The sequence below is a fragment of the Melanaphis sacchari genome, unplaced genomic scaffold (genome assembly GCF_002803265.2).
Source record: "Melanaphis sacchari strain LSU unplaced genomic scaffold, SCAv2.0 Contig1988_pilon_pilon, whole genome shotgun sequence".
Classification (NCBI taxonomy): Eukaryota; Metazoa; Arthropoda; class Insecta; order Hemiptera; family Aphididae; genus Melanaphis; species Melanaphis sacchari.
The window spans coordinates 104542-121336 of record NW_020270968.1 but is presented as its reverse complement, the minus strand read 5'-3'; the positions used below and the strand labels follow the sequence as shown (position 1 = coordinate 121336).

Here is a 16795-nt window from a genome sequence, read left to right as displayed (position 1 = left end):
CGCGCAACAACTATATACCTACCTCAAACCTCGCTGTTAGCATTACCTTTCTATGTATTTCACCCGATTTAAAAAAGATAAAAATGTTAGACGTAGCATGTTAATTTTAATAAATCGAATCAAGATGTCTACTTATATAGATGGATTTCATATTGTAATAAGGTTTTTATTTTTGCTCCAATCACTGTCGAACTATAACTGTTGCTATAATTCGATAAAACAATATTTTACACAATGTACATATTTATTTTTAGGCAGTGTGTTAATTAATTTAAAAGTCAGTAACCTCAGTTCTAAATATATTTTGAATATTTAATTGTTATTTTTTAACGCGTGGTATTATTATAGTGGTCTTTCTTTTACCATACAAGATGTAACTATATGATATATCATATTATATTTTGTTTGTACATTAGAAAAAAAAAAATCTCGTGATAAAATTATAAAATATTCGTCATACAATCATGAATACATTGTATTAATTCTAGTATATATTTTTTTAAATACAAAGGAAAATTTTCCGATAGTATTTTTCTTAATAATAATTACTATATAGTCATATAGGTTATATGTTAAGGTTATAGGTTATGCTATGCAAGTTAACATTTAATTGACAGTTATCGTAAGTTAGCACACATGTTGTCGGCATGGTATAGTTATAGTTAGTGTTATATGGAGAAAATATGCATTTAAACTCACTGTTAATGACCCTAAGACCTATAATATATATAATACAACTAACGCAGGGTGGTCCGTTTAACCCGAAACACTTATTTTATCAATCATTTTTTTTTTTTTTTTTAAATAAAAATTATAACATATTTAGGTTAGTACCTACCTTTATATTCTGAGAGAAGCGATGAATGTATTGATTTTACAACGATGTTATTGTATTTCAACCTACTGCATTACGAGTCACGACTTGTAAAATAGAATATTTTTATAGTAATATTAAAGAATATAACGTGAAATATACAAAGTGATATTATAGACTAACGGACTGTTTGTCTTCGCTCAGAACTGTTTTTCGTATATGATTCATCATTGAATAATTTTAACACGTTCATACAGTGACCCACTGAACATTAAGTATAACTGTACAAAAGAGTGGTTATACTAACTTGCTCATTTTTTTTTCATATATCTAATGATCATTATTTTTTTTTTTAACACGTTGAACGCTGCCTGTGATTTTGGCGGTTATGTACCTACTGCGACATCGTGTCGAAAATGCTATGACGCGATGGCATTAGAAGCACAACTATTGATTTATAAAATGGTATTACACATTTTGTTAATAGTTTTTACAGTTTTTTGATCTATAATGGCCTTTTTCTATGTTAAATATTTTTACATTAAAGTAACTTATATTAACGTATATTATTAAATATCATAAATGAAAATAAAAAATAAAATTTTTTAAGATAAAAAAGTCATAAATAAATTTAAATATGTATTATATAAAATAAATTATTGTTTCATCATCATTATTACAGAATAAATATAAAAATTATTAAAAATTTTTTGAAATTTTAACTATTTTATTTTGTATATTATTTTACGTGATAAACTTTGAAGCAGAATTCTAAATTATAGTAGTGGTTTCTGTGGATAGAGAACACAGTTATAAGATGTGTCTTCACGTTTTTCAATTTCTTTAGAGTAACTACATCATTTACGTTAAATTTTAGATGTTTTTCGCTTTTTGGTAAAAAGTTGTGAAGTATATATACACTATACATAATGTAGAACTAAAGATGATATTTCAGATGAACTGCTCTCAAGTACTTCTACGATTTTATAATTTTGTTTTTAATAATGAATGTATAATTTTAATCGAAAATTATATTGGGTTATTTTACGTTTATTTTGACAATATAGATGATATTATAGTAGCTGATATTGTAAAATATGAATGCTAACTTTCTTATATACCATTAGAGAGTTTTTCGTTCATATATGTTATAGGACATCATTAATTGGTCCTGGCTATCTACTTGACATATAATCATTATATTTTATTATGGGCTATAGTTTTAAATATTATCATCTCCTCATCTATTTTATGTATTTACCATATCTAGTGTTCTATTCTGTTGATATAACGAAAACATTCCTTTTGTTTTTCCACTTAAATATATAAAAATCCCGTCATTTGAGTATTATTTTTTTAACAATGTCGTTCGGATTTTTTTCTAATTTGAACGTAATGTCTCGGTGTAATAAGTATTTTTTGAAATAAGTTTTTGTGCTAAATCTACGTTATTGTAGTAGTTGCCCGTGTAAAGCGAATAACCTTGGAACAATTGCCCTGTGATTGTTTTCTATTGACGTTTTTGTTGAAGTTTTTGTTCGCTATAAATCATAAATTTTAGATTCAAGCTTGCCAGTTTTACTAAAATTTAATACCGAATTTATAGTTTTTTCCTTTATATACTGTCGAAAAACTAATTTACATCGCCATAAAATCATTGATTCGTATATAGATACTTTTTTATCGGGATAATAAACCTCATCCATTTTACTATGAAGTATTCTACAATTGATAAATTATGATATTAAAAAAAAAAACAGGTCATTACATTAAAATTAAGAAAAAAATCATTAAAAACTAGTAATAATCGGTTTTTCTCATGTAAAACATAGGCTTTTATAATTTTAAAGTGAGTTATGAGCATTTTAAAGTTTTAATATTTGAAACAGCTATAACTCAGTTTAGTATTAAAATATCAATAAAAGCCTACCTACGAAATTCGTATCATTAAGTTTGATAATAGGAAAATTTACTCTAATATTAAAGCTAAAATGGATTCTGCTAAACAAAAATTTTCCATGTAGTATTATATATGTAAGACAGATATAACACATGCAGGTTTCGCGTCCTCTTATGTAGGCTTATAATCGTATTACTTCCACAAACTATTTATGTCAGTGGTTTTTAGTGGGTCATGTATAAATACTACTCAAACCTTTTTATCTTCTAAAACCTTAAAACCCAAATGAAATAATCGATGTAGTCGTTGTGGATAAAACCTATAATATATTATGGTTTGACGAATATTATTTATACTCGCTTTATGTGTGAGGAGTATATATGTCATATTTATAATACACTTGTGTATACGACCGCACATGTCACGGTTTGTTACACGATGATAATAATAATAATATGACGTGTGTCGACGCTTGTTCGTAGAACGCTATCGTTGTGTGTTAAGAAATCAGGAGAGAGAGAGAGAGAGAGAGAGAGAGAGAGAGAAAGAGTCAACGAATTAAAAACAAAAATCAAAATCAAAAACGTACGACGACGGACTATTTCCTGCGTTGATTGAAATCGGAAATGAGACCATTGAATTTGGGTGGTGGTAGACTAATATTTTACATATCAAATCGTTCAAACGAGCCCGGACGTACTCGTCTCCGCCGATGGCGAAGACGACGTATCCTGGACGATATTTAATGTAATATTATCTTTGGCGGCGCCGATTTCACATGTTAAACTATTATACATACCGCACCTATCTTATTGTTGAGTCCACGTGTACCTAAACAAGAGGTGAGAAAATATATATATTTTTTTATCGACGTAACACAATATTGTGTTTAGGGCAAACAGTTATTGGCCTTAAATAGCGACTTAATACGTTTCATACAAATATAAAATTACGTAGGTGTACTGATTTACAATAAAAATTAATTTTATGCAACTTTGTGTATGATATTTAAAAAAAAATAAAATTAATAATGATAATACATTATCTATGTTACTTTATTTTAGCATAATATAATATTAATATGATTGTGGACGTGAAGTAAAATACCATTCTCAAGAACAGCGCCGAAAATACTAAAATTTATCGCTCCGCCACTCTTGTTTATTATTACCCCCACCATAAATAAAATTGAAAATATAATAAATAATTTATATTATTAATAATGAAATGTATTACAATAATTAAAATTAATATATATATATATATAAGTAAAATAAGTATAAAAAATGCATAAGTGTATATGTATAGGTATAATATATGCATATTTGATCATAATTATAATGGAGGCCAGAACTCAGATATCTTGAGATGGTTTCAAACGTGTATTTCTCCCTGAGACGTGTTATCCAAATAAATTCTGCCAAATACGATTCCAGAAAATTCCTTTTAGTTTCCCGACGCTTTATATTTCCTCATTTAGCAGAACCCCATAACCTTTCGGTGTTTTGGGCGTGTGTCCCTGTATCCGGGACAGCAAAATTATAGGTATGGTTAACTGTATTATATTGAAATTCCGCTTGCTACACATTATTGTAAGCTTTTTCAACAATCTGATGAAAAAAATATTGAACCTGATCTTCTATATTTTTTTATTATAGATAATAAAATTGTTCGTTTGATTTAATTGTTCGTATTGGTTTAAAGTAAGTACAAAATCTAGAAACGTACCTACTAATATAGGTATTATGATATAAAATATAGTTTTCTCATTTTCTAAAATAAATCATCTATCACGGTTGCTCACTTATCTTTAATGTCACTTATTATTTCACAGGGCTATTCCGCCGCTATAGCATATTTACACGTATCATGATAACAACATGCTAACAATTTTGATCGTTTTCGTTTACAAAAATATTCAAGTTCACCGGTTATTATAACTCTCAGGTATGGAGTACTATTTAATATTTAATTATTTTTTAATATTTTATGTACATTTAATTATATTGATTACTGATTAATGTTTTATTAATGTTTAAAATAGTTAATACAATAAGGCATTGAAAAAACTAAAGCGTTAATAAAGCATTGAAAAAACTAAAGTGTTAGCATAAACTGAGGATGTACGATAATATGTTTATTAATTTTTAATTAATAGTATAGTGTAACTAATAAATAATAACCATTAAATAATTTAGGTGTGTTTTTATTTGAAAAATAGATGTTTTTATCGCCACAGAACATTCCTTAAATGGTACACAAAATCTCAAGAACTATATGGTCTTTTTTAATAGAAAAATACGGTCTTTAAATATTTTTTATAATATTAAAAATCAAAATTTGAATAAATGCTTTATTAAATAAAAAAAAAAAAATGGTGGTAAGCTTACCTAATGAATCGCTCTGTATATGACTGAACCCGTTTCCCTGGTTTCAACATTTTCTATTTATAAACAAATTCGTTGATAACAAAATAATTTAATATTCAGTCATAATCCCGCAATAATAAAATTGGTATAGCAATATGCGACCAACCAAAATTGATGGTGATCTGCAGCTACTTGCCTATATTGTTATGAGAATCTTGTTTTTAAATTTGTAAATAGGTATTCAGTATCTGAATTTCGCGTAATAATTTTTTTGATTTAATGGGGACATTAACATTTCTTTTGAATTTGTCAATTTCTTAATGCAGAAGCAGTTTATTTAAATTTTTAATTTATTTTAATCCCGCATTTTTTTTCAACATAAGTATTAAGAAAGATAAAAGTAAAAATTGTCAGTGTGTACAAGACGTTTGTGGGTCGACAAAATGTTAATAACCGTGAACTCGTTTATCAATTGCAAATATTATGGTAATAAAGTCACTATATCGCGTTTATCTTTGTCAATCAATCCCTAACTTATACTTTCACTTCAAGTAATTGATTTTATTTTTAAATCAAAGCCGCCTAGCAGATGCATTTTTATAGTCTTATATTGTGATGATCGATCTACCTTCATACTAACACCGAAGTAATAATTATTAGGTTGATGAATTTTAATGGATTTGAAATAATTTGTGTTATCTATTAAATGAACTAACAGTTTGTACTATATCTATATCTTCTAAGATTTTGGAATTAGAATCTGAGACGAGCATATAATAGCCAATAGTTCAACGAACGTTATCTCGTTTTTATGCAAATACATAATAGTTATAGATAACAAACAGTTTTTTGTTAAAATGTAATTTAGTATTTTGAGTGTCTTTTAAATAATTTTTTACTGAAAATAAGATTTTAACTAAATTAAAAATAAAATATTACTAAATTGACTAAGAAAAACATAAAAATCGATTGATGACATGAACGATCAACATATAAACGTATAACGAATCGTGTTGTAAATATATGCACTTCCGTTTTTAAAATTAAAACCAATTTGTCGACAGATATTTGATGCCAAAAATCAAAAGTAACTAGCAAATATTCCGACGACTTTTTTTTAAATTTAATTTTGTCTATGTTTATAATATACGTATTAATATAACATTGAACGTCATTTCACATATCTTGTACTTACGTCTTACATCAATCATTGTAGGGGTCTTCCGTCTTCCCTCTTACTCTTTCTCGAAACCGGATCGTCCAAATATCTATTAATATCTGTTACCTAAATGGCTAAGTATAATATAGATTTAGTTTCTTTGATTATTCCGTACACACGTCTATCTACTCAATATTATATTACTTTTTTTTTCATACATAATAAAGTTTAAAACAAAACTGTACCTACGATTAGTAATTAATATGTTATATGATATTGTAAGAGGCGTAAATGGCGAAAGTGGTGTAAATAGGTAGTCGGTAATACCTTCTTTAATTTTATTTATGTATTAATATAATCGAGGTTTCAAATAAATAATGGTATATTAACCGGCTAGGATGGTTATCAGTGTTATCGCTTATTAATTATCAGAAATAGAAAGGAAGACCATATATTTTTATTTGAAAGTTAATGTTACAGAATATTTATTTGGAATTAAAACTTTGTAATAAAGTTTGGCTAGGTCATAATTTATAGATCTTTGTGTTATGTGATATTAATTATACACCAGAGTATCGGTAACACAACACGGAGCGAAATATTTTATAAAATTCGTATATATTATAATCAAATGTGTTTAATTTCTGCTTTGTCAGGAATAGTTTGATTTTAAGAATTAATTTTAATTTTTTAAACAAAAACTAAAATTATATAATCTAGAGATGACTGTGTTTTTCATGATTTGAAACTTTGAAAGTAAGATTTTGAGACAACAGTTTGTTTCTCTATGCTTTATTCCAAGATGTTCGTTTTTATTTTGTACTTGAGTAATTTTATAATGTTACTGTTCTTGCGGTTATTTGGTTGTTGTATTAATATCCTTTTTTCTTAATAGTATTATACCATACCTACATACCCCACTCTTGTATAAAATATTAATCTGTATGTGGACTATGGATCTCATAGCGTTGTTCAGAGAAAGTGGTAATGGTATGCCATTTAAAAAAAATTGCAAGTATGGCATTATTTCAAAAATGTCTACCCCTTTAAATTTGACAATAGCCATTTAAACTTAAATTATCTATACCACTATATTTAGTATAGTACAATTTCATATTAGATAGACAGAAACTATGGGTAAGTAGGTACGCTAAGTTTTATCAAGAACTATATGTCATGTACCTAAATACAACGATTAATTAATATCAAATTTTTTATATTTAAACCTACAGTTATACTTCCATATTTCGAAGTGTGACGAGGAAAAAAATCATACTATAGTGAAATTTTTTAAAAATAATTAAATAATTTGGTTCTAACTTGGTTTGGTCCTCCAAAAAATTTCGTTAAAATGAAAATGTTAAAATGTATAATTAACAATTATTATATGTTTAGAATCATTAGATAATTGTATGCAATCAATTAAATTTTATCTCTGTATTTGTAAATATAATATTATTTATTTCTTCTCTCAACATATTAGGATTACTAATATTTTTATTTTGTTACACAATTTAAAGTACGAGTTGCCTAGCATTCATATATGCTGTTTTAGTATAATTTACGAACGTATGTGGACATGACGTGATGCACCTGTACACCCAGAAACTAGGATTTCGGTAAAAAGTTAATACTTTTTTTAAGTATATGTTGTTTAGCAATAATTATGAATAATGCATAAGTATGCACATACCGGCTAAAGGTGTAAAACTGCTATTTACCGATGACTGTAATCATTATCAAAACTGTACTATACCGCGGTGAACTATTTTTTTTTCGATTGCTTTAATTCTCTGTTATACCGCGTTCACGTTATATTCACGTTGAAACGAATTGTTTGGATATAGTTTAAAAACGTTTTTATATCAAAAATAAATCAGTAGACATGTTTTGCTGTTTTTTCTAATTAAAAATCGAATTTATATATTATATATTTATAGATACACATAAAACTGCATTAAATATACAATATACAATATACATATACATTATTTAATATGGCTAACAAAACTAGTGTAGTATAGGTTAATTTATTTGTATTTAACACAATATAGTAGGCAAATGTAACAAATTAATACAAAAGGAACTAATTTTTATTTTAAATTTAAAAATAAACATCTAAATCGTGTGTGGGCACACGTTTTGATTAATGTTTTTCATTTGTTCGCTTTTAATATACAATTATATAAACTAATTTATTTCGAAAAGGTAATAAATCGCACACACAATGTTACTGTACACATTTTACATTTTTTTAAATCGGTCGTCTAAATATACGTCGACCGTTTAATAAAATATCTAAATAAAAAATAATGATAATAATAATAATAATAATGATAATATGAAGTCTCACACTGGACTTAATATAAAAACAAAATAGCGTATGTAAAATACGCATCTTCTTCGGTGGTGTGCAAGGTCATAATTTATGTTCGAATATCTTTCTAACACAATTCGTTGCCTCGTCGATTGAATTACAAAAATAATATTATGCACGTTGTATACAGGTAAGTATACCCATTTTTTGTAACGGTGTCCAGGCACCACGTCGATTGTTGGCGTCGGGTGGGCAGCATCAGCGTTTGAAAGGCCAAATAAAACGACGTTAAAAAAAAAAAAAATGCTTATTCAGTCGTTAATTTCCATAGCCTGAAACACAAAAAATGAAACAAATCACATTAATACATATAACACTATGTAGTAACATTTAAGGTATAATTAAAAAAGACGCGTGTGTATAAGTATTAAGTAGTAAGCTAGTGATGGATAGGGTTAAACTAAAGGGGACTTAGCCTATTCAAATAATTTCTCCTCCCCCGATTTTTTATTTTTATTAAATTTAAAATACCGGTCTAAAATTATATCTTGTAATTATAATAAGTTATTATTAATAACTATTTTATTTCCAGCTGTAATCAATGGTAACCAGAGATATTATTTTTTTGTGAGCCAATTAATCCATGTGTGAGCTCCTCTTAAAGTACAAAATGTAAAAATTTTATATCAAGGTACACATTTTCAGATAATATAGGATTTACTATGTTTGAAATTTCAGAACCTGAATTTTAACCTGTTTCGCTAAATGTGGAAACACCCATTCGTGTAATAATTTAAAAAATTATATGTAGGTATTAATAAATATATTTTAAACAAAATTAAAATTTTCAAAACATATGTTTTATTGTTTGTGCGCAAAGTAATTTTTTAATATTAGGTTTTCATAAATATTGTGGACTAAATTAAAAATTGACGTACCATTTTCAAATACTAAAAAAAGTGTTAAATGCATTAACATGAACTTAAAAAAAAACTTCAAGAACAAACTGTATCATCTCTCTGTGGATTTCTCTGGGTAACGGTAAATGATACTCAAATACTAATTTATTATATAATGTATGGATAGTTTATGTAATACATTTATTGACTTTACCAAAAACTTGAAAACAGAATAATTTTATTAAAACTATCATAGCCAACTTAGTTTTAAAATGATCATAACTAGTTGGGGAAAAACGAGTATCATCCATGTGAACAATGTGTGGTTATGCAAACAAGTTTTATTTTTTTAAATCCAACCTTTATTAAAAAAAAAACTCAAACCCCCCTCGTTTAATTTTAAATCTCTGTCCTTCGGTATTACAATCAGCTATTATGTACACATAGCGTTGTTTGGGAAAATAATAGACAGTAATTATATTATGAAAACACTATAGCGCTAATGACCGACAATGTCTATACTGTACAACGTATTAATGTATACTTATATAGCGTGTAACTGACTTGAAAATGACTTTACCGAAATCCGCAGAAAACAACGCCGGATACTTATAATAATAATTATTATAATATTATTATTATCGTAGACATACGTTTTGCCGGAAAAATTACCTGCGCATTGTGTTTCTATTAGTATTTTGTAATCGTATTTCCCATTATACGTATATTATGTCATTATGAGAGTGGGCTTTTGATTTTCGTCCTCGTTTTTTTAACGTCTGCAATTTTACTGAACACAAAAAATCTACTGCGGATAGAGGTCCGTTTTTACGAGTTATAAAAACGTAATATAATATGTATCTTTCAACTTTAATGCACTTTCTAAACGTTTGCTTGAGTAGACGGACCGCGAACTGCATTATAATATATGATTTCCCCCGCAAAGCTTTCCACGTCTGTTTTTGCGGTATAACTACCGACGATCGAACGACACTGTCGCCCAGCCGATAATGATATAGGTTTTGAAACAATCGTCGGCAACGAAAATATCATATTAATGTATATATTGACCGTATGCATGTCTCGCGATGTATGTGTATTTGTGTGGTGTGTAGTGTGTGTCTGTACGCAATATATTATATTATGGTTATTAATGTATACGGCTATAAAGTTTTCATAACCTGGTCCTCTATCAGCCGACCGTGTATTGTACATATTATAAGTACACTATAATATTGTCGTTTCTAATGTCGACATTTCCGAGACCAGTCAAAATATTTTTATCGTCAGCTTGTTCGTATGTATACATACATAATCTTTAATATATAAAAATCTCGTGTCACAATGGAAAATATTTGTCATTAAACTCCTCCGAAACGGCTTGACTGATTTTCACGAAATTTTGTATGTGTATTCAGTAGGTTTTTCATACACTTAGGTGTAAAGGGTAGCTCTTCACAAATATTTTTTTAATATTTAACGTGTAAAATCATAACCATTTATTTATTTATTTTTTTTTGTTGGTCAAAAATAATTAATAATGCGCGACCAAAGATACTGCTTATGGTCAGTTTCCACATAACAATATACAAATATTATTCAGCTTATCTCTAATAACAGAATAGTTTAATTCTTTCTGTGTATATAAATCGATTTAATACGGCATTAAGTACTTCAATTTAATCGATTTGTGTGTTTTGTACAATAATCAATGCCAGCAAGATGCAAAGGGTCTGATTTAGCCCGTCAAACGACTGAAACCATAGTCAATAGCGAGATAGAAAGGCATAAAAAATAGACGAAAAAATCCAACAGAATAATAAAGATATGCCGTATTGCACCTATTTATATATATTTTTTATTTAAATCATACACATTTCAATTAATTTTTTTTATCTATAAGTTGTAAAATTTATTGTCTGTTTACAGTTACTACGAAAATTATTTAAATGAATAGGTTATTATATTTTTAAAATACTTCAGTGTAGGATAATATGTGGACCTATAATGTAGGTTTTCTTGTATTAGCCTTATTTCGGCTAAATGTCAATATAAACTTATCTTGTTGCCAATTATAGTAATAACATGAAGTGTAGGGATTACATAACCATTGATGAACATCTGTTGCAGTTCGTGACAGCCGCGAGAATCGACTATTGTACGCAAATAATTAGGTATCTACATATGTGTTTGTTTTTGTTCATTATTGTAAATGGAAAATTTGGGTAGCAGGTATATTATAATCATAATACATCTCAGTGTGCATTTGGATTAATGTTTGTACTAATACGTGGTATACGTGTTTACGGATCACGAAAATGATCGAATTCGGTGTTGGCTTTAACCGTGCTTCGAAATCGGTTGTGGAAAACTTCGACAAGTTTAAAAAGTATTATTGAAAATAATTAATACGAGTAATATATCGTGTTCAGTAAAAGATACGTCATAATGATATAATTATTTTAAATCGTCTACGTCAAAATAGCAAACGCACGAATACACAATTATTGTGGTGTACGACGGATTTTTAAAAGGATATAACGAGTGAAAGGTCATGCCCGGGAATGGAGAGAAATCAAAGGAGGAAGAAAAAAACTCTTTAGGGATGGTAACCATAGGAGCTTTTCGCTGCTGCGGTACGGTAACTATAATGACTATTGCGATTCACGGTCATGTTATATTATAATGTGTGCGTTTGTATAAATGTGTATAGCCACAGTGATTATTCATACAAAATACATAAACGGTTGTGAGGGGGGGGGGGGGAGAAATTGAAACGAGTGAAAAACCTATTAAAAAGGCATAACATACGGCGTACGCGTACGCTGCGGCGGCGACGATGACACGTTTATGAATGTTTAATAACGCCGCCGCCGGACTGAGATGAGACGGACGTATGTGCCGGTCGCGCGCGCTCGCGCGTGTGTGGTCCTCCGGCATGATCAAACCAGCGCGAGACGATGATCAATGGTGCCCAAACGGTGCCGAACAAGTTGCGAAAAGAACGTTGGGGAATCGGATGATAATCGTATGGTGAACGACAAATACAAAAAAAAAAAAAAAACGTACATCGATATGAAAATTTCATTGGCGATTTCGTCGCATTTCTCCAACCATATTATTTTATGCCTCGTTAATATTATATCGATGTAGTCTTGGAGGTCTAAAATTATCATAATTGATGCGTCATCAAAACTGCTTTTACGAACGTTTTGTTCGTATTTTATTTCCAACGACTTTTGTCTTGTATCGGCAAAATAAAACATTAATGTAATTCATATTAGGTACCTGATGGACATAATGTATCTAATTAATAGATCATTATAGATGCAATATTTGGTTTGATAAATATACGATTTTCCTGCATCCTAAACTCAATATATAAACCTATTACATCTAAATAAATGTGAGATGCACTTATCAAAATACTAAAAAAAATGTCTACGCTAATCTCTACCTTTTTGTTTTAATTTTTAATTATTATTGATTCATGTGTTACTCAAATTTATAGCGATGTGCGAATGGTGACAGTTAAATTTATAGTGTTAACAGGAAAATAAGTTATTATGATACTTAAAATGTAAAATCACTTTTTATCGAAACTAATAAAGACACTATCAGTATCGATCAATTAGTAATCGGTTTTAGCAAATGTCTTTGGATATAAATTGTATACTACTAACAGATATTGTCTCTTTGAAATGCATTCTTGAAATTTTGTAATGTTGGCCAAGTTTTCACCAACACCGTATGTCAACTTAGGCGACTTTCCATCGCGGCAAAATATTCGAGAAATCCAATAACGGCGGGAAGCACGCCTCAACACGTCGCCGAGTACTTGACTTTTACAATTTATAGTATATTTACTATCTACTGCACGACTACAATCATTATCATCATCATTGTGTAATGCATTGTTATATCATATAAATATTACAACAGTCTGTATATGTCTATTATCGAATACTTATGTCTTATGATAATAATATATTATACTTCTTTTTCTCGGTGTACGCCAATGTTTATGTATGGTCCTCGAACGGATTTCAATGTAGGTTTACATTTGCGCACATACACACACGTACACGTAAAAATGTACAACACTCGTATGAAGTCGATTATTAAAACCACCAGTGATATAGAAGAAGATAATATTATTCTATTTTTTAGATTTAAAACACCCACGAAACAGGTTTCGGTGGGAGTTTGGCAGACGTATCGACGACGACCAAAACAAACACAAAATTTATCATCCCGTATGCCTTATTATTTATGTTTGAAAATATATACTTTGAATTTTCAATTATTACTGTAGTACAAACTGTTGTACGCTACACATTTTATGGGTTTTCACATTTATTTATTATTCGAGCTGTTTTACCGATCAGTTTGAAGTAGTAATATTTTTGATTTTGAACACATAAAAACTTAAATTTTATTTGAAACGTTGTTGTTATTGAATAACCTACGTAACTACGTTACTCGAGAATCGTAAGTTTAATAGACGATTTAGATTTATTGATTATATGCATGGATACATAATATTTTTAAAACCCAAAAAATTTTATAGTATAATACATAATATATGTTCATAGTGAGAAACTCTAGATACTTATCAATTATTATGTTATATATTAATATTTTTTTAATACGTTTTGATAAATTATGTTGTTTTTTATACATTATCTCTTTTTTGAGCATTTTATTTCGTTCAACCGAATTTTAATAACATTTATTAAAAAAATAGTGTACCAAACAATACTAAAAATTCGACTTGTTTTTACGTAAACGACGGCATTTATAGAGTTATAAATGTATGATAATAAATATAAGCACTCACTTGTGCCGCGGCCATCTGTTCCTCTTCCTCCTTAGTAACCATGACCGTGCTGTGATTATACAGGCCCTGAGCCATCAACTGCAGGGCAAGCGGATTCTTGGTGCCACTGGCTTTCTTGATCTTTGCCCGCTTATTTTGGAACCATATCTTTATCTGGGCTTCGTTCAGACCCAACTCGTTGGCCAACTCCTGTCTCCGTCTTTCAGTCAGATATCGATTTTCGGTGAACTCCTTCTTGAGTCGGGCTAGCTGGTCACCACTAAACGCAGTTCGTGGCCTCTTTTCGTCCTGTTGCTGCTTATCCTTTTTCTTCACTCGCCTTGTCCTCGGACCTAAAATGGAAAAACACATGGTTACTAATGTTTGACACTCATACACGGGATCGTATATTTGAGGAGAAGAATGAGCGATGTTTACGTGAAATTAGTTTAAAAAATGTATTTAAAAATAAAATTCAATTAATATTTTTTTTTTTTTTTATCTACGTGAAATTTTATTACGATAAAAAAGTAGTAAAACTATTTAACAATTTCCAATAATATATATATTGTTTTGATTGCGTAATCGCATTCATTTTTTTTATCAAACATGAAATCATAATTATTAACTAGTAACTAGTAATATGTCCTTGTCGTGTATAATTTTAATTGTGCTTAAATTAGCTATTTAAAAAACAAAAATCACTTACACAAATCGTATAAAATATTATTTAAAAAGAACTTCGAAAAAAATTGTGTTTGATATTTTTGGAATAGTGTATCAAACCATACTGATAAATAAAAAATACAAAACGCTTCAATATTATCTATAATCCTTTCTCCATATGAAATCAATAAAGATTAAGTAAAATCCGATATTATGAAAACGCAATTACTGTTATTTTGGTTCAGTTTCATTTATAGATAAATTCGAACATACGACTTTTCGAATGATTTATCATACAATTGATGTTTGAAAATATTTTTGAACATATGACCCCTTACCGAAAGAGACAGCGTCAACAATTCTATAATATTGATAGTTACATTACCAAATATTATGTTGATTTAAGTAACATATTATCATCGTAAGAATTATTGTTTGAAATATCGTGAAATGGACTTGCTTCGTTAAAAAGTAGAGGATTACAATTTGAAACATCAATATTTCTCAAGTCAGTATTACAAATATTAAATAGATTACTCTTTTCGGTAACCGTCACTAGTTATGGGTTATATTAAAGCCGTATAGGTTCACATGGATGTGAACTCATGGTAAATACACCTATATTAATTATACTAATTTTGTAATATGTGCAAAGCATATCATAATATACACTATACAGACAACTAAAATATAGATAAAATTTGTGACCGACAGATATAGAAACGATCTTAATTTTTAAAACGTCTATTTATATGTTAGATAATAGCTAAGGATCTAATAATACAATTGAAAAACAAAAATCTTTATCTATGTTTTTATAATTTTTTGTTATTCTTAAATTCCCGCGTTTTTACTGAAAAACGTTGTATTAATTTTCCTTTAAAAAAAATATTAATAATAATAATAATAATAAATATAAATATTTTATTAATTTACAAGCTAATAAATGCGAGTTTTTAAGTATAAAATATATTGTTAATCATAAAATTTCACAATTCGCGGCCACTATATTGAAATATCAAATCAATGTCTTTATTCTTAACTTGCGAAATTGCACCAATTATTGTGCTAAAAAACTTTTAATATTTCATAAATTTTTCTAATCACGATATTAATGTGTAGCATACCTAACAACATATCCAATAAACCAAAAAAAAAAAAAAAAAAAAATGCAACTACCTTTACCTCGGTTCAGCCTTAGTCTAATGGATCACACATATAAAGAGTGTACGTGACGGGTGTAGTAAATTAGTTTTTTAGTCGTTATATTTGCGTTGTTTTTGTTTATTATAAATACATAGTTGACCAAGCCTGTACGACTCCTCGAACACAGGAAAACGTTATTTGTCACGGTGTTTTCCAGTATACCGATAGCATTATTGTATCACGACGCGAGACATACTAAATAAGCAAAATTCTCGGCTCATAACTCATTTCATGATGTTATAATGCCTACTGAGACTGCACACCATATATAGTCATTTGACGACGGGGGTCAACATATTGAAAATATCAAAAACCCCGTGTAATGTACATAGATTACGATAATGTCGGACGAAAAGCGTGTACCGTGACTACGGGTATCGAATCCTCCTTACGAAACATGTGATGCGCATGTGGTACGTATACTATACAATAATATCTCGGTGAACAAAAGACTAAGATATTGACGCATTAATATTGCATTGGTCACTTCGTTTCATATCGGAAACGACCGTAATATATAAATATATAATGTTATGTACGAGTACTACTGACTGCTGTAGGTCGTCGTTTATCGTGGCAATGACATTTTCGCCGAAGTAGACTTTTCTCTGTTGCTTTGTAGTATCTGCAGACGCCCATGATAAAA

The 16795-nt window shown here is 28.8% G+C and overlaps 1 protein-coding gene across 3 annotated transcripts in view; it reads right to left on the bottom strand.

Moving 5' to 3' along the window:
• Positions 1-8246: 8246 nt before the first annotated feature.
• LOC112592851 (segmentation polarity homeobox protein engrailed-like) overlaps positions 8247-16795 on the bottom strand; it is a 71493-nt gene continuing 62944 nt past the window's right edge. For 2 of the 3 annotated variants that reach the window (XM_025337000.1, XM_025336999.1), the window contains exons 3-4: positions 14299-14630; positions 8802-8891 (exon numbers count right to left, since the gene is read on the bottom strand). In XM_025337000.1, coding sequence (XP_025192785.1) covers positions 8871-8891; positions 14299-14630 — 353 coding nt within the window. In that variant the 3' untranslated portion in view covers positions 8802-8870. Of the gene's footprint in view, positions 8892-14298; positions 14631-16795 lie in introns of all 3 variants that reach the window. The other variant, XM_025336998.1, reaches the window with a different exon arrangement.